The following is a 20,068-nucleotide window of genomic DNA, read 5'->3' on the forward strand; positions in this document are numbered from 1 at the left end:
CAGATATTGAAGGATAGATGTGTTTCAGTTTATGTTATCGTTTTGAGAAGTAGAAATTGGACATGAGAGTCCTGTTGCTCTCAGGTGCTGCTTGCTGGCTTCCAATGGGCATCTGCTTGAGCCCTGTGAGGACAGGATTCTGAACAAGTTGGGCTTTAGACCAGGAAACACACACACACACCCCGGATTTCCCTAGGTCCTTAGGTTTATTTGCCATTCGTCAGTAAAGCCAGAAGCCTATGCAACAGTGCACACACGCATCATGGTGGCAGCCTTGGCAGCAGGCAACGTTTGTATTTGCGCACGTGTCTTTTAATGGTTCAAGAAACTGAAAGACACATGCAGTTTGGGAGTGCTGCAGAAAAAGAAGCTCAGTTTCCAAACAGTTTCGAATCTATCGCTGGTTAATGTTTAATGCCACTATTAAAAGATAAACAGTGACAGTACCTTAAACACAGCGTTCACACCAGAGCATCGGATGTGGAAGTTATCGGTCTATTTCCCCCCCCCCATGGGTCTTCCTATATGGTAGGGGGTTTTTTGTTTTGGTTTTTTAAAAAAAGATTTAATATCCTATTGTGTTGTGTAGTGCCAGCTCCAATCTAGCAGTGGGGCTGTGATGCAGGACCCTAGGTGGCAAAGAAAGACCGATAGGGAAGGGGTGCAAGAAAGAGAAGGAATGAAAGAGTTGGCGGGAAGAGACCAAAGGAGTTTGCAGAGGGAGAGAGAGAGAGAGAGAGAGAGAGAGAGAGAGAGAGAGAGAGAGAGAGAGAGAGAGAGAGGGAAGGAGGGAGGAAGGAAGGAAGGAAGGAAGGAAGGAAGGAAGGAAGGAAGGAAGGAAGGAAGGAAGGAAGGAAGGAAGGAAGGAAGGGGGAAAGGGATAGCAGGAAGGGAGAGTGAGAGAGAAAATGGAGAGAGAGAGAGACAAGAGGTCTAAAAAAGAGAGAGCAAGAAAGGGGTGAAAAGGGAGAGATAAAGAAGAAAGAGAATTAGAAAGGGGTAGCAAAAAGTGATTGAAAGAGTATGCAGACAAGAAGGAGAAAGGGGTACCAAAGAGTGTGGGGGGAGGAGAGAGAGTTGGCAGAAAGAGAGATCTGAAGCCAACAAGAATATGGCAGGCATTTTTAATTACCTCTGACTACAGCGCTTGCCAATGAACTGGCTAACCTTATGGTTTTGCCTTCCTCTTTCTGCAGGATCTTCTTGGCATCTCCTGCTGGAAGATGTCCAAAGTGTTCTCCACCAGCCTCCGCTGGCGGTTGCCTGCCTTGCTGTTCCTCTTCCAGGGAGCTGTGCTGGTGATCCTCGCCCTCTTTGTGACATACGATGAGCACACGGACGCTGCCGGCCAGCCTGCCAACGCCGACCCATCTGCCAACCAGGTCTACGCCATCTTCCCCCTCTTCCAGGACATCCAGCTGATGCTGTTGGTGGGGTTGGGCTTGCTGCTGGCTTTCATGAAGGGCTACGGAGTCAGCGCCGTGGCCTGCAACTTCCTCCTGGCCAACTTCTCCACCCAGTGGGCCCTGGTCGTGCAGGGCTTCGTACACTACGGCCAACATGGGAGAGTCCACCTCGGCCTCTACAACATCCTCACAGCCGAGTTTGCAGCCGTGACGGTCCTCATCTCTGCTGGGGCTATCCTGGGTCGAACAAGCCCCATCCAGCTTCTTCTCATGAGTCTGTGCGAAATCCCTCTCTACGTGGCCTGCGAGTGGCTCATCGTGAGTTATTTCCAGGCAGTGGATGTAGGAGGAACCATAACCCTCCACGTCTTTGCTTGCTATTTTGGGTTGGGCACTTCCATCGCTCTCTACCGGCCAGGATTGCAGCTGGGGCACCCAATGGAGACTCCATCTTACATCTCCGACCTTCTGTCCTTGGTGGGGACCATGTTTCTTTGGGTGTTCTGGCCCAGTTTCGTGGCTGTCCTCGCCCACCAAGGAGATGCCCAGCACAGGGCTGTACTGCACACATGGCTTACTCTCAGTGCCAGTGCCCTGACCTCCTTTGCCACCTCCAGCCTCCTGGAGAAGAAGGGGAAACTGAACCTGTGCCACCTGCAGAATGCCACGTTGGCCGGAGGGGTGGCCATTGGCGCAGTAGCAGACATGGTCATTTCACCAGCTGGGGCATTTGCCCTGGGCATTGTTTCCTCGCTAGCCTGCATCCTTGGGTTCAAGTACATGTCACCGTTCTTGGCCACTAGAGTTCGCCTCCAGGACCAGTGTGGTATCCACAACCTTCACGGCTTACCGGGCATCATTGGCGCCGTGGCCGGAATTGTAGCCATCTTGTTGGTGCCGGATGAGGCCTACGGACTTCGCCTTCGCCAGGTCTTCCCTCAGCGTGGCCTGCTGCCACGGAACGTCACCCTGGAGGCAACCTCGGCGGGGGAGAACATGGGAAGGAGCGCCATGCAACAAGCTCTCCACCAGGCTGCAGGTCTCGGCGTCTCCATACTCGTGTCCCTTGTGGGTGGCTACTTCACCGGGTTGGTTTTGAAACTGCCTTTTTTAGCACAGCCGCCTGACCAACTCTGCTTTGACGATGCTCTTTACTTCAAGATCCAAGAGTCAACGGAGAACTCGAGTGCTGAACAGGCTAGAGGGGACCTCCTGGTGCCCCTGAAGGACAAAGCTTGAGGGTCTGCCTGCTTGTGCCTGCAAAGCAGAAATAAAACAGCAGGGCATCACTGAGTGGGAGAGTAACATTTGTCATGGTTTTCCTGGAGTGCCATGCTGTCGGGGCTGGAAGATTTGAAGCAGGACCTTGCCTGCTGCTTGGAGGCAGGTGGGACAATTGACCCAAACACAGAGGTAGCTGCTGAAGTGAGGGCAGCGGAAATGCAGCTAAGAAGCTCAAATCATATACAGTGGTATCTCGGTTTACGAATTTAATCCGTTCCGGAAGTCCGTTCTTAAACTGAAACCATTCTTAAACAGAGGCGTGCTTTCCCTAATGAGGCCTCCCACCGCCGGTGCCCCTCCACCGTTCAGATTCCGTTCTTAGACCGAGGTAAAGTTCTCAAACCGGGACACTATTTCCAGTTTTGCGGAGTTCGTAAACTGAATCCTTCTTAAACAGGACTGTTCTTAAACCGAGGTACCACTGTATATGACTGACACCTGAAATTAAATCATTGTCCAGACTTTAACATTCAAAAACTTTACTTGCAGAAACTTATAGATGAGTTACAACATAACATTTACAGTCACGTGCTTCTCCAAGCATGGGTTTACAGTCTCTTCTTCTAACTTCCAAAACAACTGTATTTTCCTCTCTTTCCAGAGCTCAGCACTCAGTTTTCTGCATCTCAGTTAGGCCATGCCGTGATGCTCCTATGAAATATTTCTACTTTCACCTTCTCCTGCAGCTTAGCTCTCTTTTCTTCCAAGCAGAGAATAAGCGCTCCAACACTCTATTCAACTTAGCAGTGTTCACAGTGGATTCTAAAACACAGCCATCTTGCTTCTCATAAAAAAGGAGTCTCGCCTTCACGAGATACCTCCCATGTGACCAATGTTAGCCAATCATGTGAGAACCGCTAGAGAGCTCTCTAGAATTCAGCTACCGACCCATCAGCTTTAAACACATAGTAATGCATGCAAGCATTTACAATTTCGGTGAATCAAATCACTATACTTAACAGCAGCACAGAGTTGTCAGCTGCTGGGGTATACAGGTTGATTTTCCCCGACCATTTTAGCAGCTCCGAGATGAGTTGTTCCAGCACCCCCTTCTCTTGGACCAGACATAATGACTAGGCCAGGGCTTTGGTAGCAGATACGTCAAGGGAGGACAACTTTTAGTTACAGTGGACATTTTTACCTTAGTGGTATTGGACTTGAAATTGCATACACACATACAATTCTGGGCTGCATCAATAGGAGTATAGCGTCTAGATCAAGGGAAGTAATAGTACCACTATATTCCGCTCTGGTCAGACCTCACCTGGAATACTGTGTCCAGTTCTGGGCACCACAGTTCAAGAAGGATACTGACAAGCTGGAACGTGTCCAGAAGAGGGCAACCAAAATGGTCAAAGGCCTGGAAACGATGCCTTATGAGGAACGGCTTAGGGAGCTGGGTATATTTAGCCTGGAGAAGAGAAGGTTAAGGGGTGATATGATAGCCATGTTCAAATCTATAAAGGAGGGTCATATAGAGGAGGGTGAAAGGTTGTTTTCTGCTGCTCCAGAGAAGCGGACATGGAGCAGTGGATTCAAACTACAAGAAAGAAGATTCCACCTAAACATTAGGAAGAACTTCCTGACAGTAGGAGCTGTTCGACAGTGGAATTTGCTACCAAGGAGTGTGGTGGAGTCTCCTTCTTTGGAGGTCTTTAAGCAGAGGCTTGACAGCCATCTGTTAGGAATGCTTTGATGGTGTTTCCTGCTTGGCAGGGGGTTGGACTGGATGGCCCTTGTGGTCTCTTCCAACTCTATGATTCTATGATTCTATACACACACACCTGCCCAGGTGTTAAGCACTTTTTCTCTCCTATCAATATCAGAGGCATGGTTGGTGGTGGGACAAGAGAGAGCCTTGGACCACATCAGAGAGGCTGAGAGTCTTGTCACTTGGGCAGCCCTGGATCTCCATCCACACTGCCCAGACTTGTGCTCCAGGGAGATCACTTCGCTGCTGCAAATGCAGCGGTTTTACTTCACCCCTGGAGGTGTACTCCATTGTCTCTCAAGACAGACGGATGCCAACATACACATATATGTATCAGAGCATGAGGAGAGTTGGGCGCAGTGTGTTGCGGATATTGAAAATTCAGCGTGCGGCGCTCCGGCGCATGATGCGGGGAATTCTTTGCAAGGGAGCGAAGCTTCCCACACTCGCGAGGCGCCCCAGGGACTGGCCTGACGACACGTTGGCGCCCTTTCAGCGCTCTGGGAGGTGCCGGGACGTTCGAGGTCCTCCTCGTGGAGCCAGAAGCTACCACCAAAAAGCAGAAGAGCTTCTGGAAGACGTACTCGACAACTGCGCCCCCCTCCGCTTGGCGCAGGGCCACGCGCGAGAGAAGGCCCGAGAGCGAGGCTGGGGAATCGTTAAGGCAAATAATCACAAACAGACCCGAGAGCGGCCTGTGTTTGTTTTGTTAATTGTCAGCGTAAAATGCTGTGCAGAGCCTGACAAAGGAACACCAGCGCTGAGTCCTCCACTTGGGGGGAGAAAAAATAAAAGCATCGTTCTCTTGAAAAACAACCCCGTCTCCTTTCGAGGCAGGAGGCAACGGAGGGTGGGGGGTGGGGAGATGCGATGCCATAGGGGAGGCCTAGGGGGAGGGAACCTCAGGAGTCTGTTTGGTATATGGAGAGTACCAGAGGGTACGGAGGTGGTGCGTCAGAGGAAGAAGAAGAGGAGGAGGAGGAGGAGGAGGAGGAGGAGGAGTTTGGATTTGATATCCCGCTTTATCACTACCCAAAGGAGTCTCAAAGCGGCTCACATTCTCCTTTCCCTTCCTCCCCCACAACAAACACTCTGTGAGGCGAGTGAGGCTGAGAGACTCCAGAGAAGTGTGACCAGCCCAAGGTCACCCAGCAGCTGCATGTGGAGAAGCGAACCCGGTTCACCAGATTACGAGTCCACTGCTCTTAACCACTACACCACACTGGCTCTAGAACACCAACTAGAATGGAATTGGTTATCTATGGCACATTGTTTTACATGTTAAAGGCCCCCCATGTGATGCTCAAGGCTGCCAAGCAGAGATCAGAAAGACCTGTGTCTCAAATCCTGGAGAGGCACGGCTGGTCAGGGGTGTCACATGGAAGAGGGAGCAAGTTTCCTTTCTCCTGCTCCTGAAGGTAGGACTCGAACCAATGGCTTCAAGTTACAAGAAAGGAGATTCCGACTAAACATCAGGAAGAACTTTCTGACAGTACTAGCTGTTCGGCAGTGCAGCAGACTCTCACAAGAGGTTGTGGACTCTCCTTCCTGGGAGGTCTTTAAGCAGAGGTCCATGCTATAGGTAGAGAGTGTGCTGTGGAATCCCTTACACTAGGGTGCTATGTCTTTTCACACTTTTTTTTCACCCTGTGTGGGATGCAGGAGAAATTCAAAGCCAAACCTATAAAACCCACGCTTTCCGAAATAATGCACATCTTGAAATAGAGCTATCCTTTGAAAATTCGCACTGCTCTGAATTCTGCAGGGCAGTTCTCCGGCCAAATAAGGTGTGCTAAAATGCAACATGGGACGCGGGTGGCGCTGTGGTCTAAACCACAGAGCCTTGGGCTTGCTGATCAGAAGGTCGGTGGTTTGAATCCCCACGACAGGGTGAGCTCCCGTTGCTCGGTCCCAGCTCCTGCCAACCTAGCAGTTCAAAAGCATGTCAAAGTGCATGTAGATAAATAGGTACCGCTCCGGCGGGAAGGTAAACGGCGTTTCCGTGCGCTGCTCTGGTTCGCCAGAAGCGGCTTAGTCATGCTGGTCACATGATCCGGAAGCTGGACGCCGGCTCCCTTGGCCAATAAAGCAAGATGAGCGCCGCAATCCCTGAGTCGTCCGTGACTGGACCTAATGGTCAGGGGTCCCTTTACCTTTATCTAAAATGCAACATACTAGGGTCAAGTGTGCATGAAAAAAGCATACATATTAATGAAAATAAACTACAGAAATGCATTATATTGGGAGAAATGGCTTTGCCAAAACTGGTATATTTGACAAAATTGCATGCAAAAAAAAAAGTGTATATTAAGAGAAATTTGCACTAAATTGCTGGTGGGTTTTTTTCAGGAGGAACTTTAAAAGGGGGGAAAGCAAACAGCTGTGGAGAACTGAAAGATCAGAAACTGAAAGAAACCAAAATGGATAGTTTCACCCTTCAACCTATGCCACATAGCTATATCTCTATTTTGCCAGTTGAAGACACATGTTTATTGGATTACATGTTTAGGCAAATTTCAAAAAGTATTGTGTTGAAAGTGGCCAGAAAAATAAAACACTAACAAAATAAAAAAACCCTTCACTTGGGCACAAGACAGCCCAGCCGAATCTGGACCGAGTCAGAGACCAGGAGGATAGATTACAAATTACACCTAATAATCCAGTCGCTGGTCTCCATAGCTGGCTGATGGCTGTCCAGGCAAGAAGGGGAACAAACACATCAACTAACACTTTTGTTGATCCATGCCTGGTGGGTAGGAATAGAAAGTGGCATTGCAGGAGGCAAGGACCTAGACCTCTACATGCTCCTTGTTCAGGCATGGTGTGAACTGTGTAGATCCCTCCTAAATATAAGCTCCCCCCCCCCACTCTCTCTCGGCCTTCCCTTTGGTCTAGGAGACAACCTGCCGCAGGCCTGGATTAAGAGCCCTGCAAGGGAGCTGTATAAAACCCTGTTAATAAGCCTGTTAAGCCAGAGAAACTGTGGAACTCTCACCCACAAGCTGCCAACCTGGACGGATGAGACAAATTCACACAGGAGAGGACTATTGATGGCTGCTATCCAATATTTCTGAATGCCAGTTGCTGGAAACCATAGAAAAGTGCCCTCGCGCTCGAATCCTGCTTGCAGATTCCACACAGGAATCTGGTTGGGCACTGTGAAAATGGGATGCTGGACTAGACGGACCCCTGGTTCGATCCAACAGGCTCTTAACTTCGTCTTCTTTGGCGATCGCTCGTAGCCGAGTAAGATTGTCTTCCATGAGCACGGCCTTAACCTACTATATCAGGCTTCCTCAAGCTCGGCCTTCCAGATGTTTTGAGACTACAGTTCCCATCATCCCTGACCACTGGTCCTGCTAGCTAGGGATCATGGGAGTTGTAGGCCAAAAACATCTGGAGGGCCGCAGTTTGGGGATGCCTGCTCAAGAGGACCTAACAGCACAGCCCTAATCAGTTAAATTTGATTTGCACAATCAGGACCAAAGCAGAACTAAATGTTGAGATGTTTTAAAATATACATAAATTATAATGTATAATGGAGCTGGCATGTTCACTGCTGCCCTTAAAGCACACCTGCTTAACTGACTGATCAAAGCATGTGCTAAATTTCATTGGATTTACTGCTGCGAAATAGCATTTTCCCCCTATAATCTCAAGGAGACAGTGGAAACACAAGGAAACAATTCCGGGGTGGTGGTATGCTCAAATTACTTGTGCTTGTCCAATGACTCCCCTTAGCTAACCCTTTTCCAATAGAGCAGGCATACGCAAACTCGGCCCTCCAGCTGTTTTGGGACTACAATTCCCATCATCGCTGACCACTGGTCCTGCTAGCTAGCGATCATGGGAGTTGTAGTCCAAAAACATCTGGAGGGCTGAGTTTGAGGAAGCCTGTACTGTATGAAGCTTGAACTGGATCTGCAAGGTTTGGTGGCCAGGATACCTATTTAAAAATGCTGGGCAGGGCAGGTAATGGGGGCTGCTCATGAGCTGCAGGCAGCCATCCCTTATCCAAAGTCTCTCTCTTCACACACATACACACCCAATGGGAGCCCAAGCGATTCTCTATCCCCTTTCCCCTTTGTTCTGCACTTCATACACCTGCCTGCCTGCCCTCTGTCGGCCTTTCCCATCCCTCCGCATCCTGAACGGAATTCCTCTTGTCTGTCTGGAGCCAGCGAGAGGACAACAGATGGACCCTCCCTAAACGGCTCCAAAAAATCAGGACTGTCTGCCGAAAGTCTGGCCCATGAATTCTTATTAACCACAATCACCGGGCCGTGCACTTGCAGAACTGCAAAGCTGGAAGAGGTGGGGGATATTTATTTCCTATTTAATTGGAAATGCATGTACATGCTGCCCCTTCAGTTCAGGACCAGCAACAATGATCCAGGGTGGTTAACGAGCCTCTTATTTTATCCGGGGAGTAAATCATTTAAGTACGGTAAATATGAAAAATAAGCAATTAAAAAAATCAAACATGAGCCGGGAGAAACGGAAGAATAAAAACATCGAGTCGTGGCAAATGGAATAAAATCAATTCGGCCGGAGCTTCAAAGGACCTGGGGGAGTGAAAAGGGTTGTGATAGGATCGTTGAGTTGGAAGGGGTCCTGGAGGGCAATTAGACCTAAACCGTTCGCTCAGGGCAGGATTTGCAATGCAAGATGCAACTGCAATCTCTGCGGCAGATGAGCATCCATTCTCTACTTAAATGCCCAGAGCAAAGGCATTTTGTGCCACTGCTTTTTGCTGTTAGGGTTGCACAGTGTGCTGTAGTGGTTAAGAGCGGTAGACTCATAATCTGGGGAACCGGGTTCGTGTCTCCACTCCTCCACATGCAGCTGCTGCGTGACCTTGGGCTACTCACACTTCTCTGAAGTCTTTCAGCCCCACTCACCTCACAGAGTGTTTGTTGTGGGGGAGGAAGGGAAAGGAGAACGTTAGCCGCTTTGAGACTCCCTAGGGTAGGGATAAAGCGGGATATCAAATCCAAACTCTTCTTCTTCTTCTTCTTCTTCTTCTTCTTCTTCTTCTTCTTCTTCTTCTTCTTCTTCTTCTTCTTCTTCTTCTTCTTCTTCTTTCTATCGGAAAGGTTCTCCTGATGTTTAGCCCCAAACCGCTTCCCTTCAATTTACATCCCTTGGCTCTAAGTCCTGCACTTGGGATGCCTGCCCAATCTGCTCCATAACAGCCCTTCGGATATTTGCAGGCAGCTATCAAGCATTCCTCATCGGACGTGATTTCCAGATTCCTCGCCGCGTTTGCAGAACTCGCCAGTATCATTCTTCCCCCTGGTCTGCTTTCTCACCTAAGGAAAAACCCCAGATGCTTCAGTCTCTCCTTGTAGGGAAGAACTCCACCTCCATTCTCATTCCATCATTTCAGTTGCTCTGTTCTCCGCAATCTGTAGAGTCACGCATGGGCTGGGGAGAAAGTGCAATATGAGTACAATATAAAACCATCTTTTTCCAAGGGGCAATCTGAACTGTATGCAGTATTCCAGCTGGGCGCAGGTGCACACAGAGAGGCCTTGAAGGCTTTCCTGGGCCTTCCTCAGGAACCCCGGCCCCTCACTCGCCCCCCCATGGCTGCTCTGGGAGGAAACATCCCTCGCCTCCTCTTCCTCCCCCCCCCCCCGCTGCTATTTTGGTGAGACTCTCCTGTCCCCCCGTTTCCTTCTTCCGGTTGTTTTGCTCTGATCCTTTCTCCTCCCTGCCGCTTCTCTCTCTCTCTCCTGCCCCCTCCACTCTTTCCTTCCTTCCGTCCTGAGTTTCCATGCCATCATCCCTCCGAGGACATTTGGTGACATTGTTTCTGCTATGAGGAAATCCATCCCTGCTTTCTCCACCTTTTCAGAACTGAGCTAGCAACTCCCATACTGCCCTCTGACTGAGCACAGAAGAGCGAAGGCTGTAATTGGGAGTGGAATAGCATTGGGGGTTTTTTTTGGGGGGGGGGATTCCCATCCCTTCCTGGTCTTCTTCCAGTCCCCACCACCGATTTTGGGAAGGGTTAAGCAACCTCCCTCCCTCCCTCCGCCATCCGCTGAAATTGGCAACCTCCCACCCCTGCTTTTCAACGAAATAATAATTTGTAAGAATCAAAACAGAAGATGGAAAAAAGAGTGCATTTCTTCATATCTTCTGCATTCATGTGTGCATGTTCTTACAGCCAAGAATCACATCACAGCATTTGGAGAAGTGTGATATCTGTGTGCATGTGAATTGGTTTGGTCTGCCTCAAAACGCAGGCCAAACAAAATCCTGAAGCATCCCTGGACTAGAAAACACCCTCACCTGCTCTCATGGCCACCAAAATCAGGTGTTTTTAAAGGCATGTGTGTCTTTAATGGAAGATAAAGGCTACCAACAAATACCAGCTATGAAAACTCAAAGATCAGAGGGAGCGTATCTCCAAACACCGGTTGTCCAGGATCTTGAGTGCTCAGGTTCTGCTTGCAGGCTTCCCAAACGCATCTTATCGGCCACTGGGGGAGGACTGGACAATGTGGGCTGTTGGCCCGATCCTGTTGGGCTCCTTCTTGCGCTCATCTGTGCTGCACATGCAAAACAAGGTCTCTTTTTAAAGAGGAGCTCTGAAGCTTGGGCAACACAGCCAAGGAACTGTGGGAAGGAGGAAGGGGAGCAGAAGGCTGCCTGCCTGTGGAGCATTCATCCTGATTTGTTTTCAGTGTGGTGTAGTGGTTAAGAGTGGTAGACTCATAATCTGGGGAACCGGGTTCGCGTCTCCTCTCCTCCACATGCATCTGCTGGGTGACCTTGGGCTAGTCACACTTCTCTGAAGTCTCTCAGCCCCACTCACCTCACATTGTGTTTGCTTTGGGGGAGGAAGGGAAAGGAGAATGTTAGTCGCTTTGAGACTCCTTCAGGTAGTGATAAAGCGGGATATCAAATCCAACCTCCTCCTCCTCCTCCTCCTCCTCCTCCTCCTCCTCCTCCTCCTCTTCTTCTTCTTCTTCTTCTTCTTCTTCTTCTTCTTCTTCAGGAAGATTAGGCAACGTTGGTCATTCAGTGAGCGTTCATGCTGATCCGATTGCAGAGAGATTCAATGCCGTTGCCAAAGAAGTGTTATCCTGCATTGCAGGGGGTTGGACTAGATGATCCTCAGAGTCCCTTTCAATTATTCTCAATTATTCTCTCCCACACTTTTAGGTGCACTTCCCCATCACGTTCCCCTTTTTACTACCTGCATTTTACTAGATTTTTTTTTACATCAACTTTGAATTCTATTGTCGTTTACCTACTTTTTTGCTGTTTATAACTATCTGTGCTTTAACTGTGTTAGTTTTAAATTTTGTGAGCTGTCTCGGGTCCTGGTTCTGGGGGAAAGACACAATATAAACAAACAAATAAACAAACAAATGGATGAATGAATGAATTTTGGGAAATCAGGTTTGCAGCACTAATTGCACAACCTGGATTTGCCATGATGTGTCTGAATGCCACCCTAAGACCACGACAGTCTTGAAGTGCCCCGAGTTTCTGCTTCAGACCCTTTCCCAGTATGTATTTTAACACTCCAGAGCGTTCTTGCTTATCTGCTTTAGCGACAGATTCCTCACTTCTTCTTTCAACTGACTGTGTGCCTTTTTTTCCTTTAAAAAGTGGATAGTTGTGGAAATTTAGCAGGGGAATCTTTTGACAACAGTCGTTTCCTTGCCAGGAAAATAAACACCATACAGAACCTTCCCCTGCTAAAATGTCTCTGGTGCTGGGATGCCATGAAAGGCACGGGAAGGGAACTAGTAAAATGAATATAATTAGATTTATAGCAACTGTCAGAAAGTGCTGCCTTTTAGGGTCTGGGGTTTGAATGAATGAATGAGTAAGAGTCTTTCCTCATCCACCATTTCCACCTTTCTGATTTGGCTAGACTGCTGAGACTTCCGACTTAAGCAAAACACAGCAGCAGGTAAAGTATCAGGTTTCTGCCTTGCTCTCTTTATGATTTTTACTGTGTTCTTGAAAATATGCACAAAAAGAAGGGGGAGACTCTCACTGTTTAAAGTGAAACCTTGGCAAAATAATCGTTTTTACCAACTGCACAGTCCCCTTTCATGCTCACCGGGCAGGATCCATACCTGCGCGTGCCCCGTCACTCAACCCCCAATTATCCTGCAGGAAGTGAACAAAGGGGCACAGGAAGCCCCCTTCCACCGGGTCAGACCATTGGGTCCATCTGCCTCTATACCGTCCACCCGGACTGGCAGAAGCAATCTGGGGTTGCGGACAGGGGGACAACACACATTGTCCTCCCTGTAGAGGCCATTGGGTATTGAACTTGCAACCTTCTGCATGCAGAGCGGGTGCTGTAACCACTGAGCTATGGCCTGCCCTCTTTCGCAACCGCCAAACCTTTCCCTGTGGGGTTAAGCAACCCCAGTGAAGCTCACCTGCCGCACATACCTCAATTTCGCCAAGTATCGCTGGTGTCCCTTATTTGAGTTGGCCTGGGCTCCAACCCCTCACTAAATACAGTCATATAAATAGGGCACTCTTTGAATTGACCGTGGGGAGGCCCTGACTTTCCTTTCTTTTTTAAAAGAATTGTTAAACGAAAAATTCAGAACGGAGCATGAAGTTACATCTGCATAGATTTCGGGGAGAAAAGAGATGTTGGACAGCTCTCTGCTGCCCCTTGGTGTTGAAGCTGGCAAGATCTAAGCGAGGGAAAGCTTTAAAAAAAAGTTGAGCTGTATAGAAATATACTCTAATGTGCATGTTTCTGCACAAAGAAGAACCTTTAGACAAGATCAATAGATGGTTTTGTTTTGAATGAGTGCATTAAGTCAAATGCGTTGTAGCTCCTTAGCTCTACACTCAATGGGTTGCGTTGTTCTTAATTAAATTTTCAATGGCACAATATATACCAGTGGTTCTCAGACTTTCCCCCCTCTTTTTGCCACACTTTCAGAATTTTCCTGGCGCCGCACCGAATTTTTTTATTGATTAAAAAATACACTGGGAAACAATAAACAAACAAACCTGCTAGCAGTGCTTAATTTATAACACAGAACACAACTATTTCATGCCCCCATGAATCATTCCTGAAATATAATTATAAATGAGCCTCTTACATGTGTACCTTAAATTACAGGTAGGTAGCCGTGTTGGTCTGCCATAGTCAAAAGAAAATTAAAAATTAAAAAATTCCTTCCTCTAAGTAGCAACTTAGAGACCAACTAAGTTGGTATCTGAAGAAGTGTGCATGCACACGAAAGCTCATACCAAGAACAAACTTAGTTGGTCTCTAAGGTGCTACTGGAAGGATTTTTTTATTTTATTTTCTTTTATATTGTTCTTGCCCCTCTTTTTCGTAATCATCATCATCATCAAGTACACCACACAGGACATAATAAGAGAGGAGTTATACAGGCACCCATCCCAACTCAGTGGCTGATCTATAGCTGATGGGGGGGAAAGATCCCAGTGACCTCTAGGAACAGAATCTGCCCTATAGTCAGGCCACTAATCCACTAAGCTCAGCATTGTCAAGACTGGCAGAATCTCTCAAAGCTCTTAGACAGGTTTTCCCAGCTGAACCTGGGCCCTTCTTGTGCAAAGCTCTACCGCCGAGGTGCAGTTCTTTCCGCTGGCAGATCTTGTTTATACACGGAGAGTCCATTTCACTCCTCACTCCCACCACCCACAATTCAAGACCTGCAACACGCTTATCAGCAGGATCTGGCCCCATCCAAACCATCTTTGGAGATACAGCAGTGGAACAGTCTTTTTAGCTGGGCTTCAGCCCACCGCAAGCAAGTTGGATCTATTCATTGCCATGTGCACGATTCAGCCTTCAGCCGGCATTGCGGTTTATGGCACAAACGCACATACTGAAGGCAGAATCCTGCATTGAACAAGCTTGACTGACACGATGGTCAAGGAGGATGCGCTTCTTTCTTTCCACCAGCAGAGGAGGCTGGAGGTAAATAAATCTCCCCTTCAGGAAGGAGAACTGAAGAGTTCACATGTACATTTGACAGAAAAGAACCATCTTTTTTAAAAAAACAAACAAACAGGGGTGTGCTTTCAATATTCTAATTACAGTATAAAAATCAAGTTTGGGCATAAAAACACACCCCGCCCTGTCATTTGGAGAACGATTCAGGAGAATCTAATTGTTTTGAACTCAATTATTTTGCCAGAATCTTCAGAGGCTTTTTCAGGGTTTCGCTTTCCACTCCTTTCCCAGAGATTGTACTCCCAAATCTGGCACGCCCACAAGTGAAACTATATAAAGTGTGTGTGTGTGGGGGGGCTTTTGGCACTGCAAGATCAGCAACAATTAGAAGTGTGATTGGTCTCAGAGCCCCATGGCGTATGTTGGAGAAACCTATGTAGCAACCTCCAGATATCGCTGGACAATATCTCCCATCTGAAAGGCAAGACATGGGCTACTCCTGGTGTATGGCAAGTGAAATCTCTCCCAGCCTGGTGCCTTCCATGGTTGGGGGTGACACGTGTTTCAGTCTGAAACATCTTGAGGACAAGACATTGGAAAAGGCTAGTCTACCGAATGTCTGGACATCCATGCCCCCTTCCCCCATCACCGCTTTAGGGGTTTACCACTTTATAGAGGTTTTCCTATAGTAAACATTCTGCCTCCACTCCCACCCACCGGTACGTGTTTTTTGGTCAACTCCAAACAACTGCACTCATCTCTCACACACAGTAAAGATCAGAGTCAAAAAAGCATCACAAAACGAAACAGGATTTTATTTTACAGCTTCTTACTATGTACAACCATCATTGGTTCATGTTCTTTTAAAAAAAAAACCAACCAAGGTTTCATCCAGAAACACACAAAATATATCTTAACACAGAAGACGTTTTGGGAAAAGAAATGGTGTCAGAGATGCTGGATTGTTTCATCTGGGGATGGGGAAAACTTTGGTGTGTTTTCATGGGAAGGACTCAAGCAAGGAGATTTATTTTTTAAAAATCCATCTACACGAAAGAAAGACTTTCATCCAAGGCAGGCACACACGTCCATCACTGGGACATATTTATGCAAGTTCCAGTGAAATGAATGGGAGGTTCACACGGACCTGTTGGGACAATTGTGCTGCACCCATTCATTTCACTGGGATGTGTGCAGGTGACATTCCTGCTGGGTTTGTGTACAACCCACAGACCTCGCCGACCCACCTCTGTCCTCCCAAAAAGCCACCTCTTCTGTTTGACATGGAAAGGCGTCCAGCCTTATGCCACCGACTTCTATGGTTAAGCATGTGGACTGCAAATGCTATTTTCAACTGCTGTTCTACTCCTGTGATACCTTTCTCTTAAGAAAGATGACATGTCTTAATTCTGGAGAGAGAAATTTAACAATTGACAAAATCGTCCCTCTACCTTAATGTGGCTAAAGGCATTTTGCTGAGGTTCTGTCCTAACCCCACTGAGCTCCAAACGGGTCTCATCCTGAAGTCAACCTTTTCAACTTTTGCCTTTCTACTGCCACCTGTGGTCTTTGAGCAATCGTTGCCTTCCAGGCCTCGATGGGGTCAAATCTACGCAGCAAACCTGAACTGGTTTCAACATCGCAGCTTCCCACACAAGAAGCACTGCAAACTCCGGAAAAGGTCCTAGGTTTTCCTTAAAGATCCCTAACGTTCTCTGTCAGAGAGAATCCCCCTTGTGGAACACCAGGACAGCTAAACTGGTTTGAAAACAGGTTATATCTCACTGTTTGTGTTCCGCAGGCTGCCATGCCCTAAACAGCTAGGAGTCACTTTCATCGAGGACACAATAAGACAAACTGAGTATTGGAAAACTGAAAAGGCTCAGTTGCTTTTCAAAGGTAACACACCAGGTGGAGTCCAGGCAGAGTGAAATAAAATGCTGGCCAGCTGACAGGCCAAGGTTCCCACTATTCCTGCTTCAGGGTGGCCAAGATAGTAAATAAAGCTCTCTCCCTACACAATCGTTATTTTGCTTGTTAAGAAGTGCTTGGGGGAGGGATTGGCTTTCCTTTTAAAAGCTGACCAGGGGAAAAAGTCTCCCCCTTTTCTCTGCCCTCCAGACTCCTTCCAGGAGCCATAGCCTGAGGGGACGAAGTCCAAGGGGTGGAAGCCAAGCAAAGAGGCCATGGCGTGGCTCAACAAAGCCTCCTCCCTCCTCTAGAAGGTGTTCTTTATCTTGGCCGCCACCAGCACCAGGATCTCGCCAATCTTGCTCTGCCAGTTGCTGATGTCCTTGGAGACCTCACACCACAGCTCTCCGTGGCGCGGCTCTGCGTTTTCACAACGCTTCCTCACCTCCTCTTGCTGCTCCTGCAGGGAGAAAACAGCAGAGGAATCAGCTTTGACCATTTACGTCCAGAAGAATCCCCCAAAACGGTGCAATTCTAGATATCTTTATTCTGTTTTAGATGTTTTAATTTTGTATGGATAAATGTATTTTTTTCTGACTGCCGGTCGAATAAAGAATGATGATGATGATGATGATATCTTTACTCATAAATGAAGTCCCACTGCACTCTGTGAGGCTCACTGACTGGGATGTGCATTTAGGGCTGCAGCTTAGAAGGAAGCGCAAGTTTCTTCCTAAACTCTGCCCTATTATGTGGGTTTGGTTTCACTGGGCTGGGAAGGCCAATCCACCCCTCTCTAAGAATTCCACAGTTCTCAAGTCATGTGCATTCAGTTGCTGGAATGATTGGCAGTGTTGGGGCCAATGGAAAAGCTCACCGTTGCAAAGGGGATGCCCTGAGATCCGCCCAAGGAGCTGTGGAACCACAGGCTAGGAGTACTGCACACTGCTTCCACGTATGAAGTAGCAGGTACATTGCCCATCAATTCCATTTTTTAAAAAAGGACTTTGCCAGAGGACTGCTGAAGCATTTGAAAGGAAGAGTTACATCCTTCAAGAGCTCTTTCGAGAAAGGCAGGCCCTGTCCAAGGGGAGAGATATGGAGCAGGTGAAGGAGCTCCCATGAGATCCTTGCTCGCTCTCCCCAGAAGATCACGGAAGCTCCTTCCCAAGAAATGTGGAATGCTGCTCAGCCGCAGCTTTGGCAGACTTGGAAATGGAAAGTAGCAGGAAAGTGGGGTGCCCCAAATCTCCTCAGCGGGTCCAATTAAAGATTGGCAGATCCCTTCAAGTTACCTCTGTGCCGTGCTGAAGCTCGAATTTGTAGAAGAAAGCCCAGGCATCCCCTAGGTCAGAATCTATCTTCACTGTCCGATGGAACCACTCACGAGCCTTGGTTATTTTACGTTCACTCCAGAACAACCTATGGAGGAAAGAGAGTTAAAGTAGATGAGCTGGGGAGACCAGCAACACCTTTCTGATAACACATTTTGCACCGGGGCATTTGCCCTGACCAGTATCCAGTCACACAGCCTAAGCAGAGGAAACAACTTTTGGGATGCTCTTCAGAATATTATATTGGCCTTTGCAAGGAGATAAAATGCAAATGCTAAGCTGCCTTTTAAAAGATGAGTCGCTCCAGGGAAAGCAGTAAATCATCTCTAGCCTAGCCAGAATGGACCCTCTTTAGTTTATTTGTGCAATGCTCATCCATCCCGCAGCACTCCATTCAACACCTGCATAGCAGTCCCATAAACGAGGGACAGAGAAACAGTGACGCTCCAAATGCTGCCAGGACCTCAATATTTCATCAGCCGCAGCCAGCATGGTCAAAGCTGACAGTAGCTGGAAGCCCAGCGATACTAGGAGGGCAATAGGTCCCCCAACTCTGCCGCAAACACACAAACAGACCTAACTCGGCCTGCTGCCAGCAGGCAGGGGGATTAGGAAATGGAAGACTGTTTAGATTGCTGATCGAACGAACGATGGGCACAGTGCCGCAGAAGTGGTTCCTGTGCGTGGAAATGAATGGGAGCTGCGTCAGGAGACACGCTTGGTGGACTGTGTACAATGCTGAAGTCTGCAACCAAATTAGATCCCCTTCTCCAATAGAGCACAGCTGTTCTACGGAAAATCCACCTGGGAAGCAGCCAGGCAAAGACGCGGAGCACAGCTGTGGAGGGAGAACTAAGGGATATGCTTAATTCCAGAGCTTTTCAGACTGCACGTTCTAAAAATCTGCTTGTGCACTTTTAAGATTTGTCCCCCGATGAACCAGCTGCACTGGCTTTTGTTTTGTTTTGTTGTGACAGGGGTCAATTTATGCACATCAAAAGACAGGATCAGTCAAGACCAACAAATCTCATTTGCTGCGATTTGATAGAAAAGTTGCCTGGAAAGCTGAGCTGCATGATTGCGGCTCTGGATTGCGGCTGATAGAGGAAAGAAACACTACCTGTAAGATTCACATCTGATGCTCTTGAAAGTCATTTTAAAGCCCACTGATTATTATGGGTTGCACCATATCACAGGGCAGGGACACAGGTCACTAGGGCAATGAAATGTTGCTTAGATGACCAGCAAAAGCTAGATGGTTTTTGTAGAGAACTACAGGAACTCCTCATTTACCCTGAAATCTCCCAGGAACCTACCCATTTGTCTTGGAGTTTAGACTCTCCAGGCCAAGCATTCCAGTGGTTTTGCAAATTTATATCTCCATTCGTGCAATTTTCTTACCCTTTTGCTATCTTTAATCCATCTGCCCTGGGATTTTTTAAGTTAACGAAGTGGGGGTGGAATCATTTCAAAGATACGTGTACAGCCAAGTAATCCTTGAACTTATCATAACAAATTAGTAGTGCTGATTGGGTCATGTACTAAACAACCCCACTCCTGAGTGTCTGTAGCAGAACTCGAGCAAACTGCAGGCAGTTCCGAGGGGCAAATGCTCCAGCCCCCGAGGGCAATGCTGGCCAGGCCTGTTGGGGGTCTGTATAGGGAGAGCATGCTAGAGCACAGCCAATGCTTCCTAGTGCATTAACAGGGGAATATCAGGAGGGCAAGCTGTCATTGTGAGAAGACTGTGTCCACCTCTACTCATTTTCCATTCGAGGAAAACTCCGATATTCTCAGAACACAGTTTCAAAGCCACTGCAGTACTTGATAATGGCTGACAAATGTGCTAAAAGCATTCCTGCGCAGACAAGCCTACGAAGTTGCTTAGAAAGTTGAGGCAATTTTAACTTGTTTTAATATTTAAACTTTTGCACATTTTCAAGAAAGGTTGTGAATTTACTGTTTTAGCTTTTTGTAAATCTCTTTAATTGTGAGTTTGTTTGTTTTTTTACAATCAAGCAGTGTATAAATTTTATGGAATTAAGTAAGTAAGTAAGTAAGTAAGCCAATGTCAGCCACTCCAGCATATGCATCAAAATCAAATCATATGCTGTTTGCTCCAACTTATTAAAAGCTGCTCAAGCTGGAGGTGGGAAGATCCGGGATTTGTACAATGCTTACTGACTGTTTTTAACACAACACATACTGTATATTCCGGCGTATAAGACGACCCCCAACTTTTCCAGTTAAAATACAGAGTTTGAGATATACTCGACCACAGATTTTCCACCCGGCGTATAAGATGACCCCCAACTTTTGAGAAGATTTTCCTGGATTAAAAAGTAGTCTTATACGCCAGAATATACTGTAATTTTTGTAATTTACCGCAAGTCTTTAAAAATGGGAAATGTTTTCTCCGGAAATTGGGAGTATGAAAGGAAAAGGAGGCGAGGGGAAGAAGAGCTGTGCAGCGCATGTGCCGACTGTTCCTAAC

At 47.5% G+C, this 20,068-nt stretch overlaps 2 protein-coding genes across 2 annotated transcripts in view; one reads left to right on the forward strand and one right to left on the reverse strand.

Annotated features, from left to right (window-relative positions):
- The first annotated feature begins 1,192 nt into the window (after positions 1–1,192).
- LOC117049105 (ammonium transporter Rh type A-like) lies at positions 1,193–2,867 on the forward strand. Its single transcript, XM_033153755.1, has one exon. It carries the CDS (start codon positions 1,224–1,226, stop codon positions 2,643–2,645), a length of 1,422 nt encoding a protein of 473 aa, XP_033009646.1. The 5' UTR covers positions 1,193–1,223; the 3' UTR covers positions 2,646–2,867.
- A 12,266-nt stretch (positions 2,868–15,133) lies between these two features.
- The window catches only part of PRPF6 (pre-mRNA processing factor 6), a 31,153-nt gene continuing 26,218 nt past the window's right edge, over positions 15,134–20,068 (reverse strand). The window contains exons 20-21 of the mRNA XM_033153756.1: positions 17,536–17,662; positions 15,134–16,700 (exon numbers count right to left, since the gene is read on the reverse strand). Of these exons, the coding sequence (XP_033009647.1) occupies positions 16,548–16,700; positions 17,536–17,662 (280 nt within the window). The 3' untranslated portion in view covers positions 15,134–16,547. The remainder of the gene's footprint in view (positions 16,701–17,535; positions 17,663–20,068) is intronic.

Source organism: Lacerta agilis, chromosome 6, assembly GCF_009819535.1.
Source record: "Lacerta agilis isolate rLacAgi1 chromosome 6, rLacAgi1.pri, whole genome shotgun sequence".
Classification (NCBI taxonomy): Eukaryota; Metazoa; Chordata; class Lepidosauria; order Squamata; family Lacertidae; genus Lacerta; species Lacerta agilis.

Bases quoted from the DNA above. Each gene is read 5' to 3' on its own strand.
- LOC117049105 (XM_033153755.1), top strand. From the start codon at position 1,224: ATGTCCAAAGTGTTCTCCACCAGCCTCCGCTGGCGGTTGCCTGCCTTG.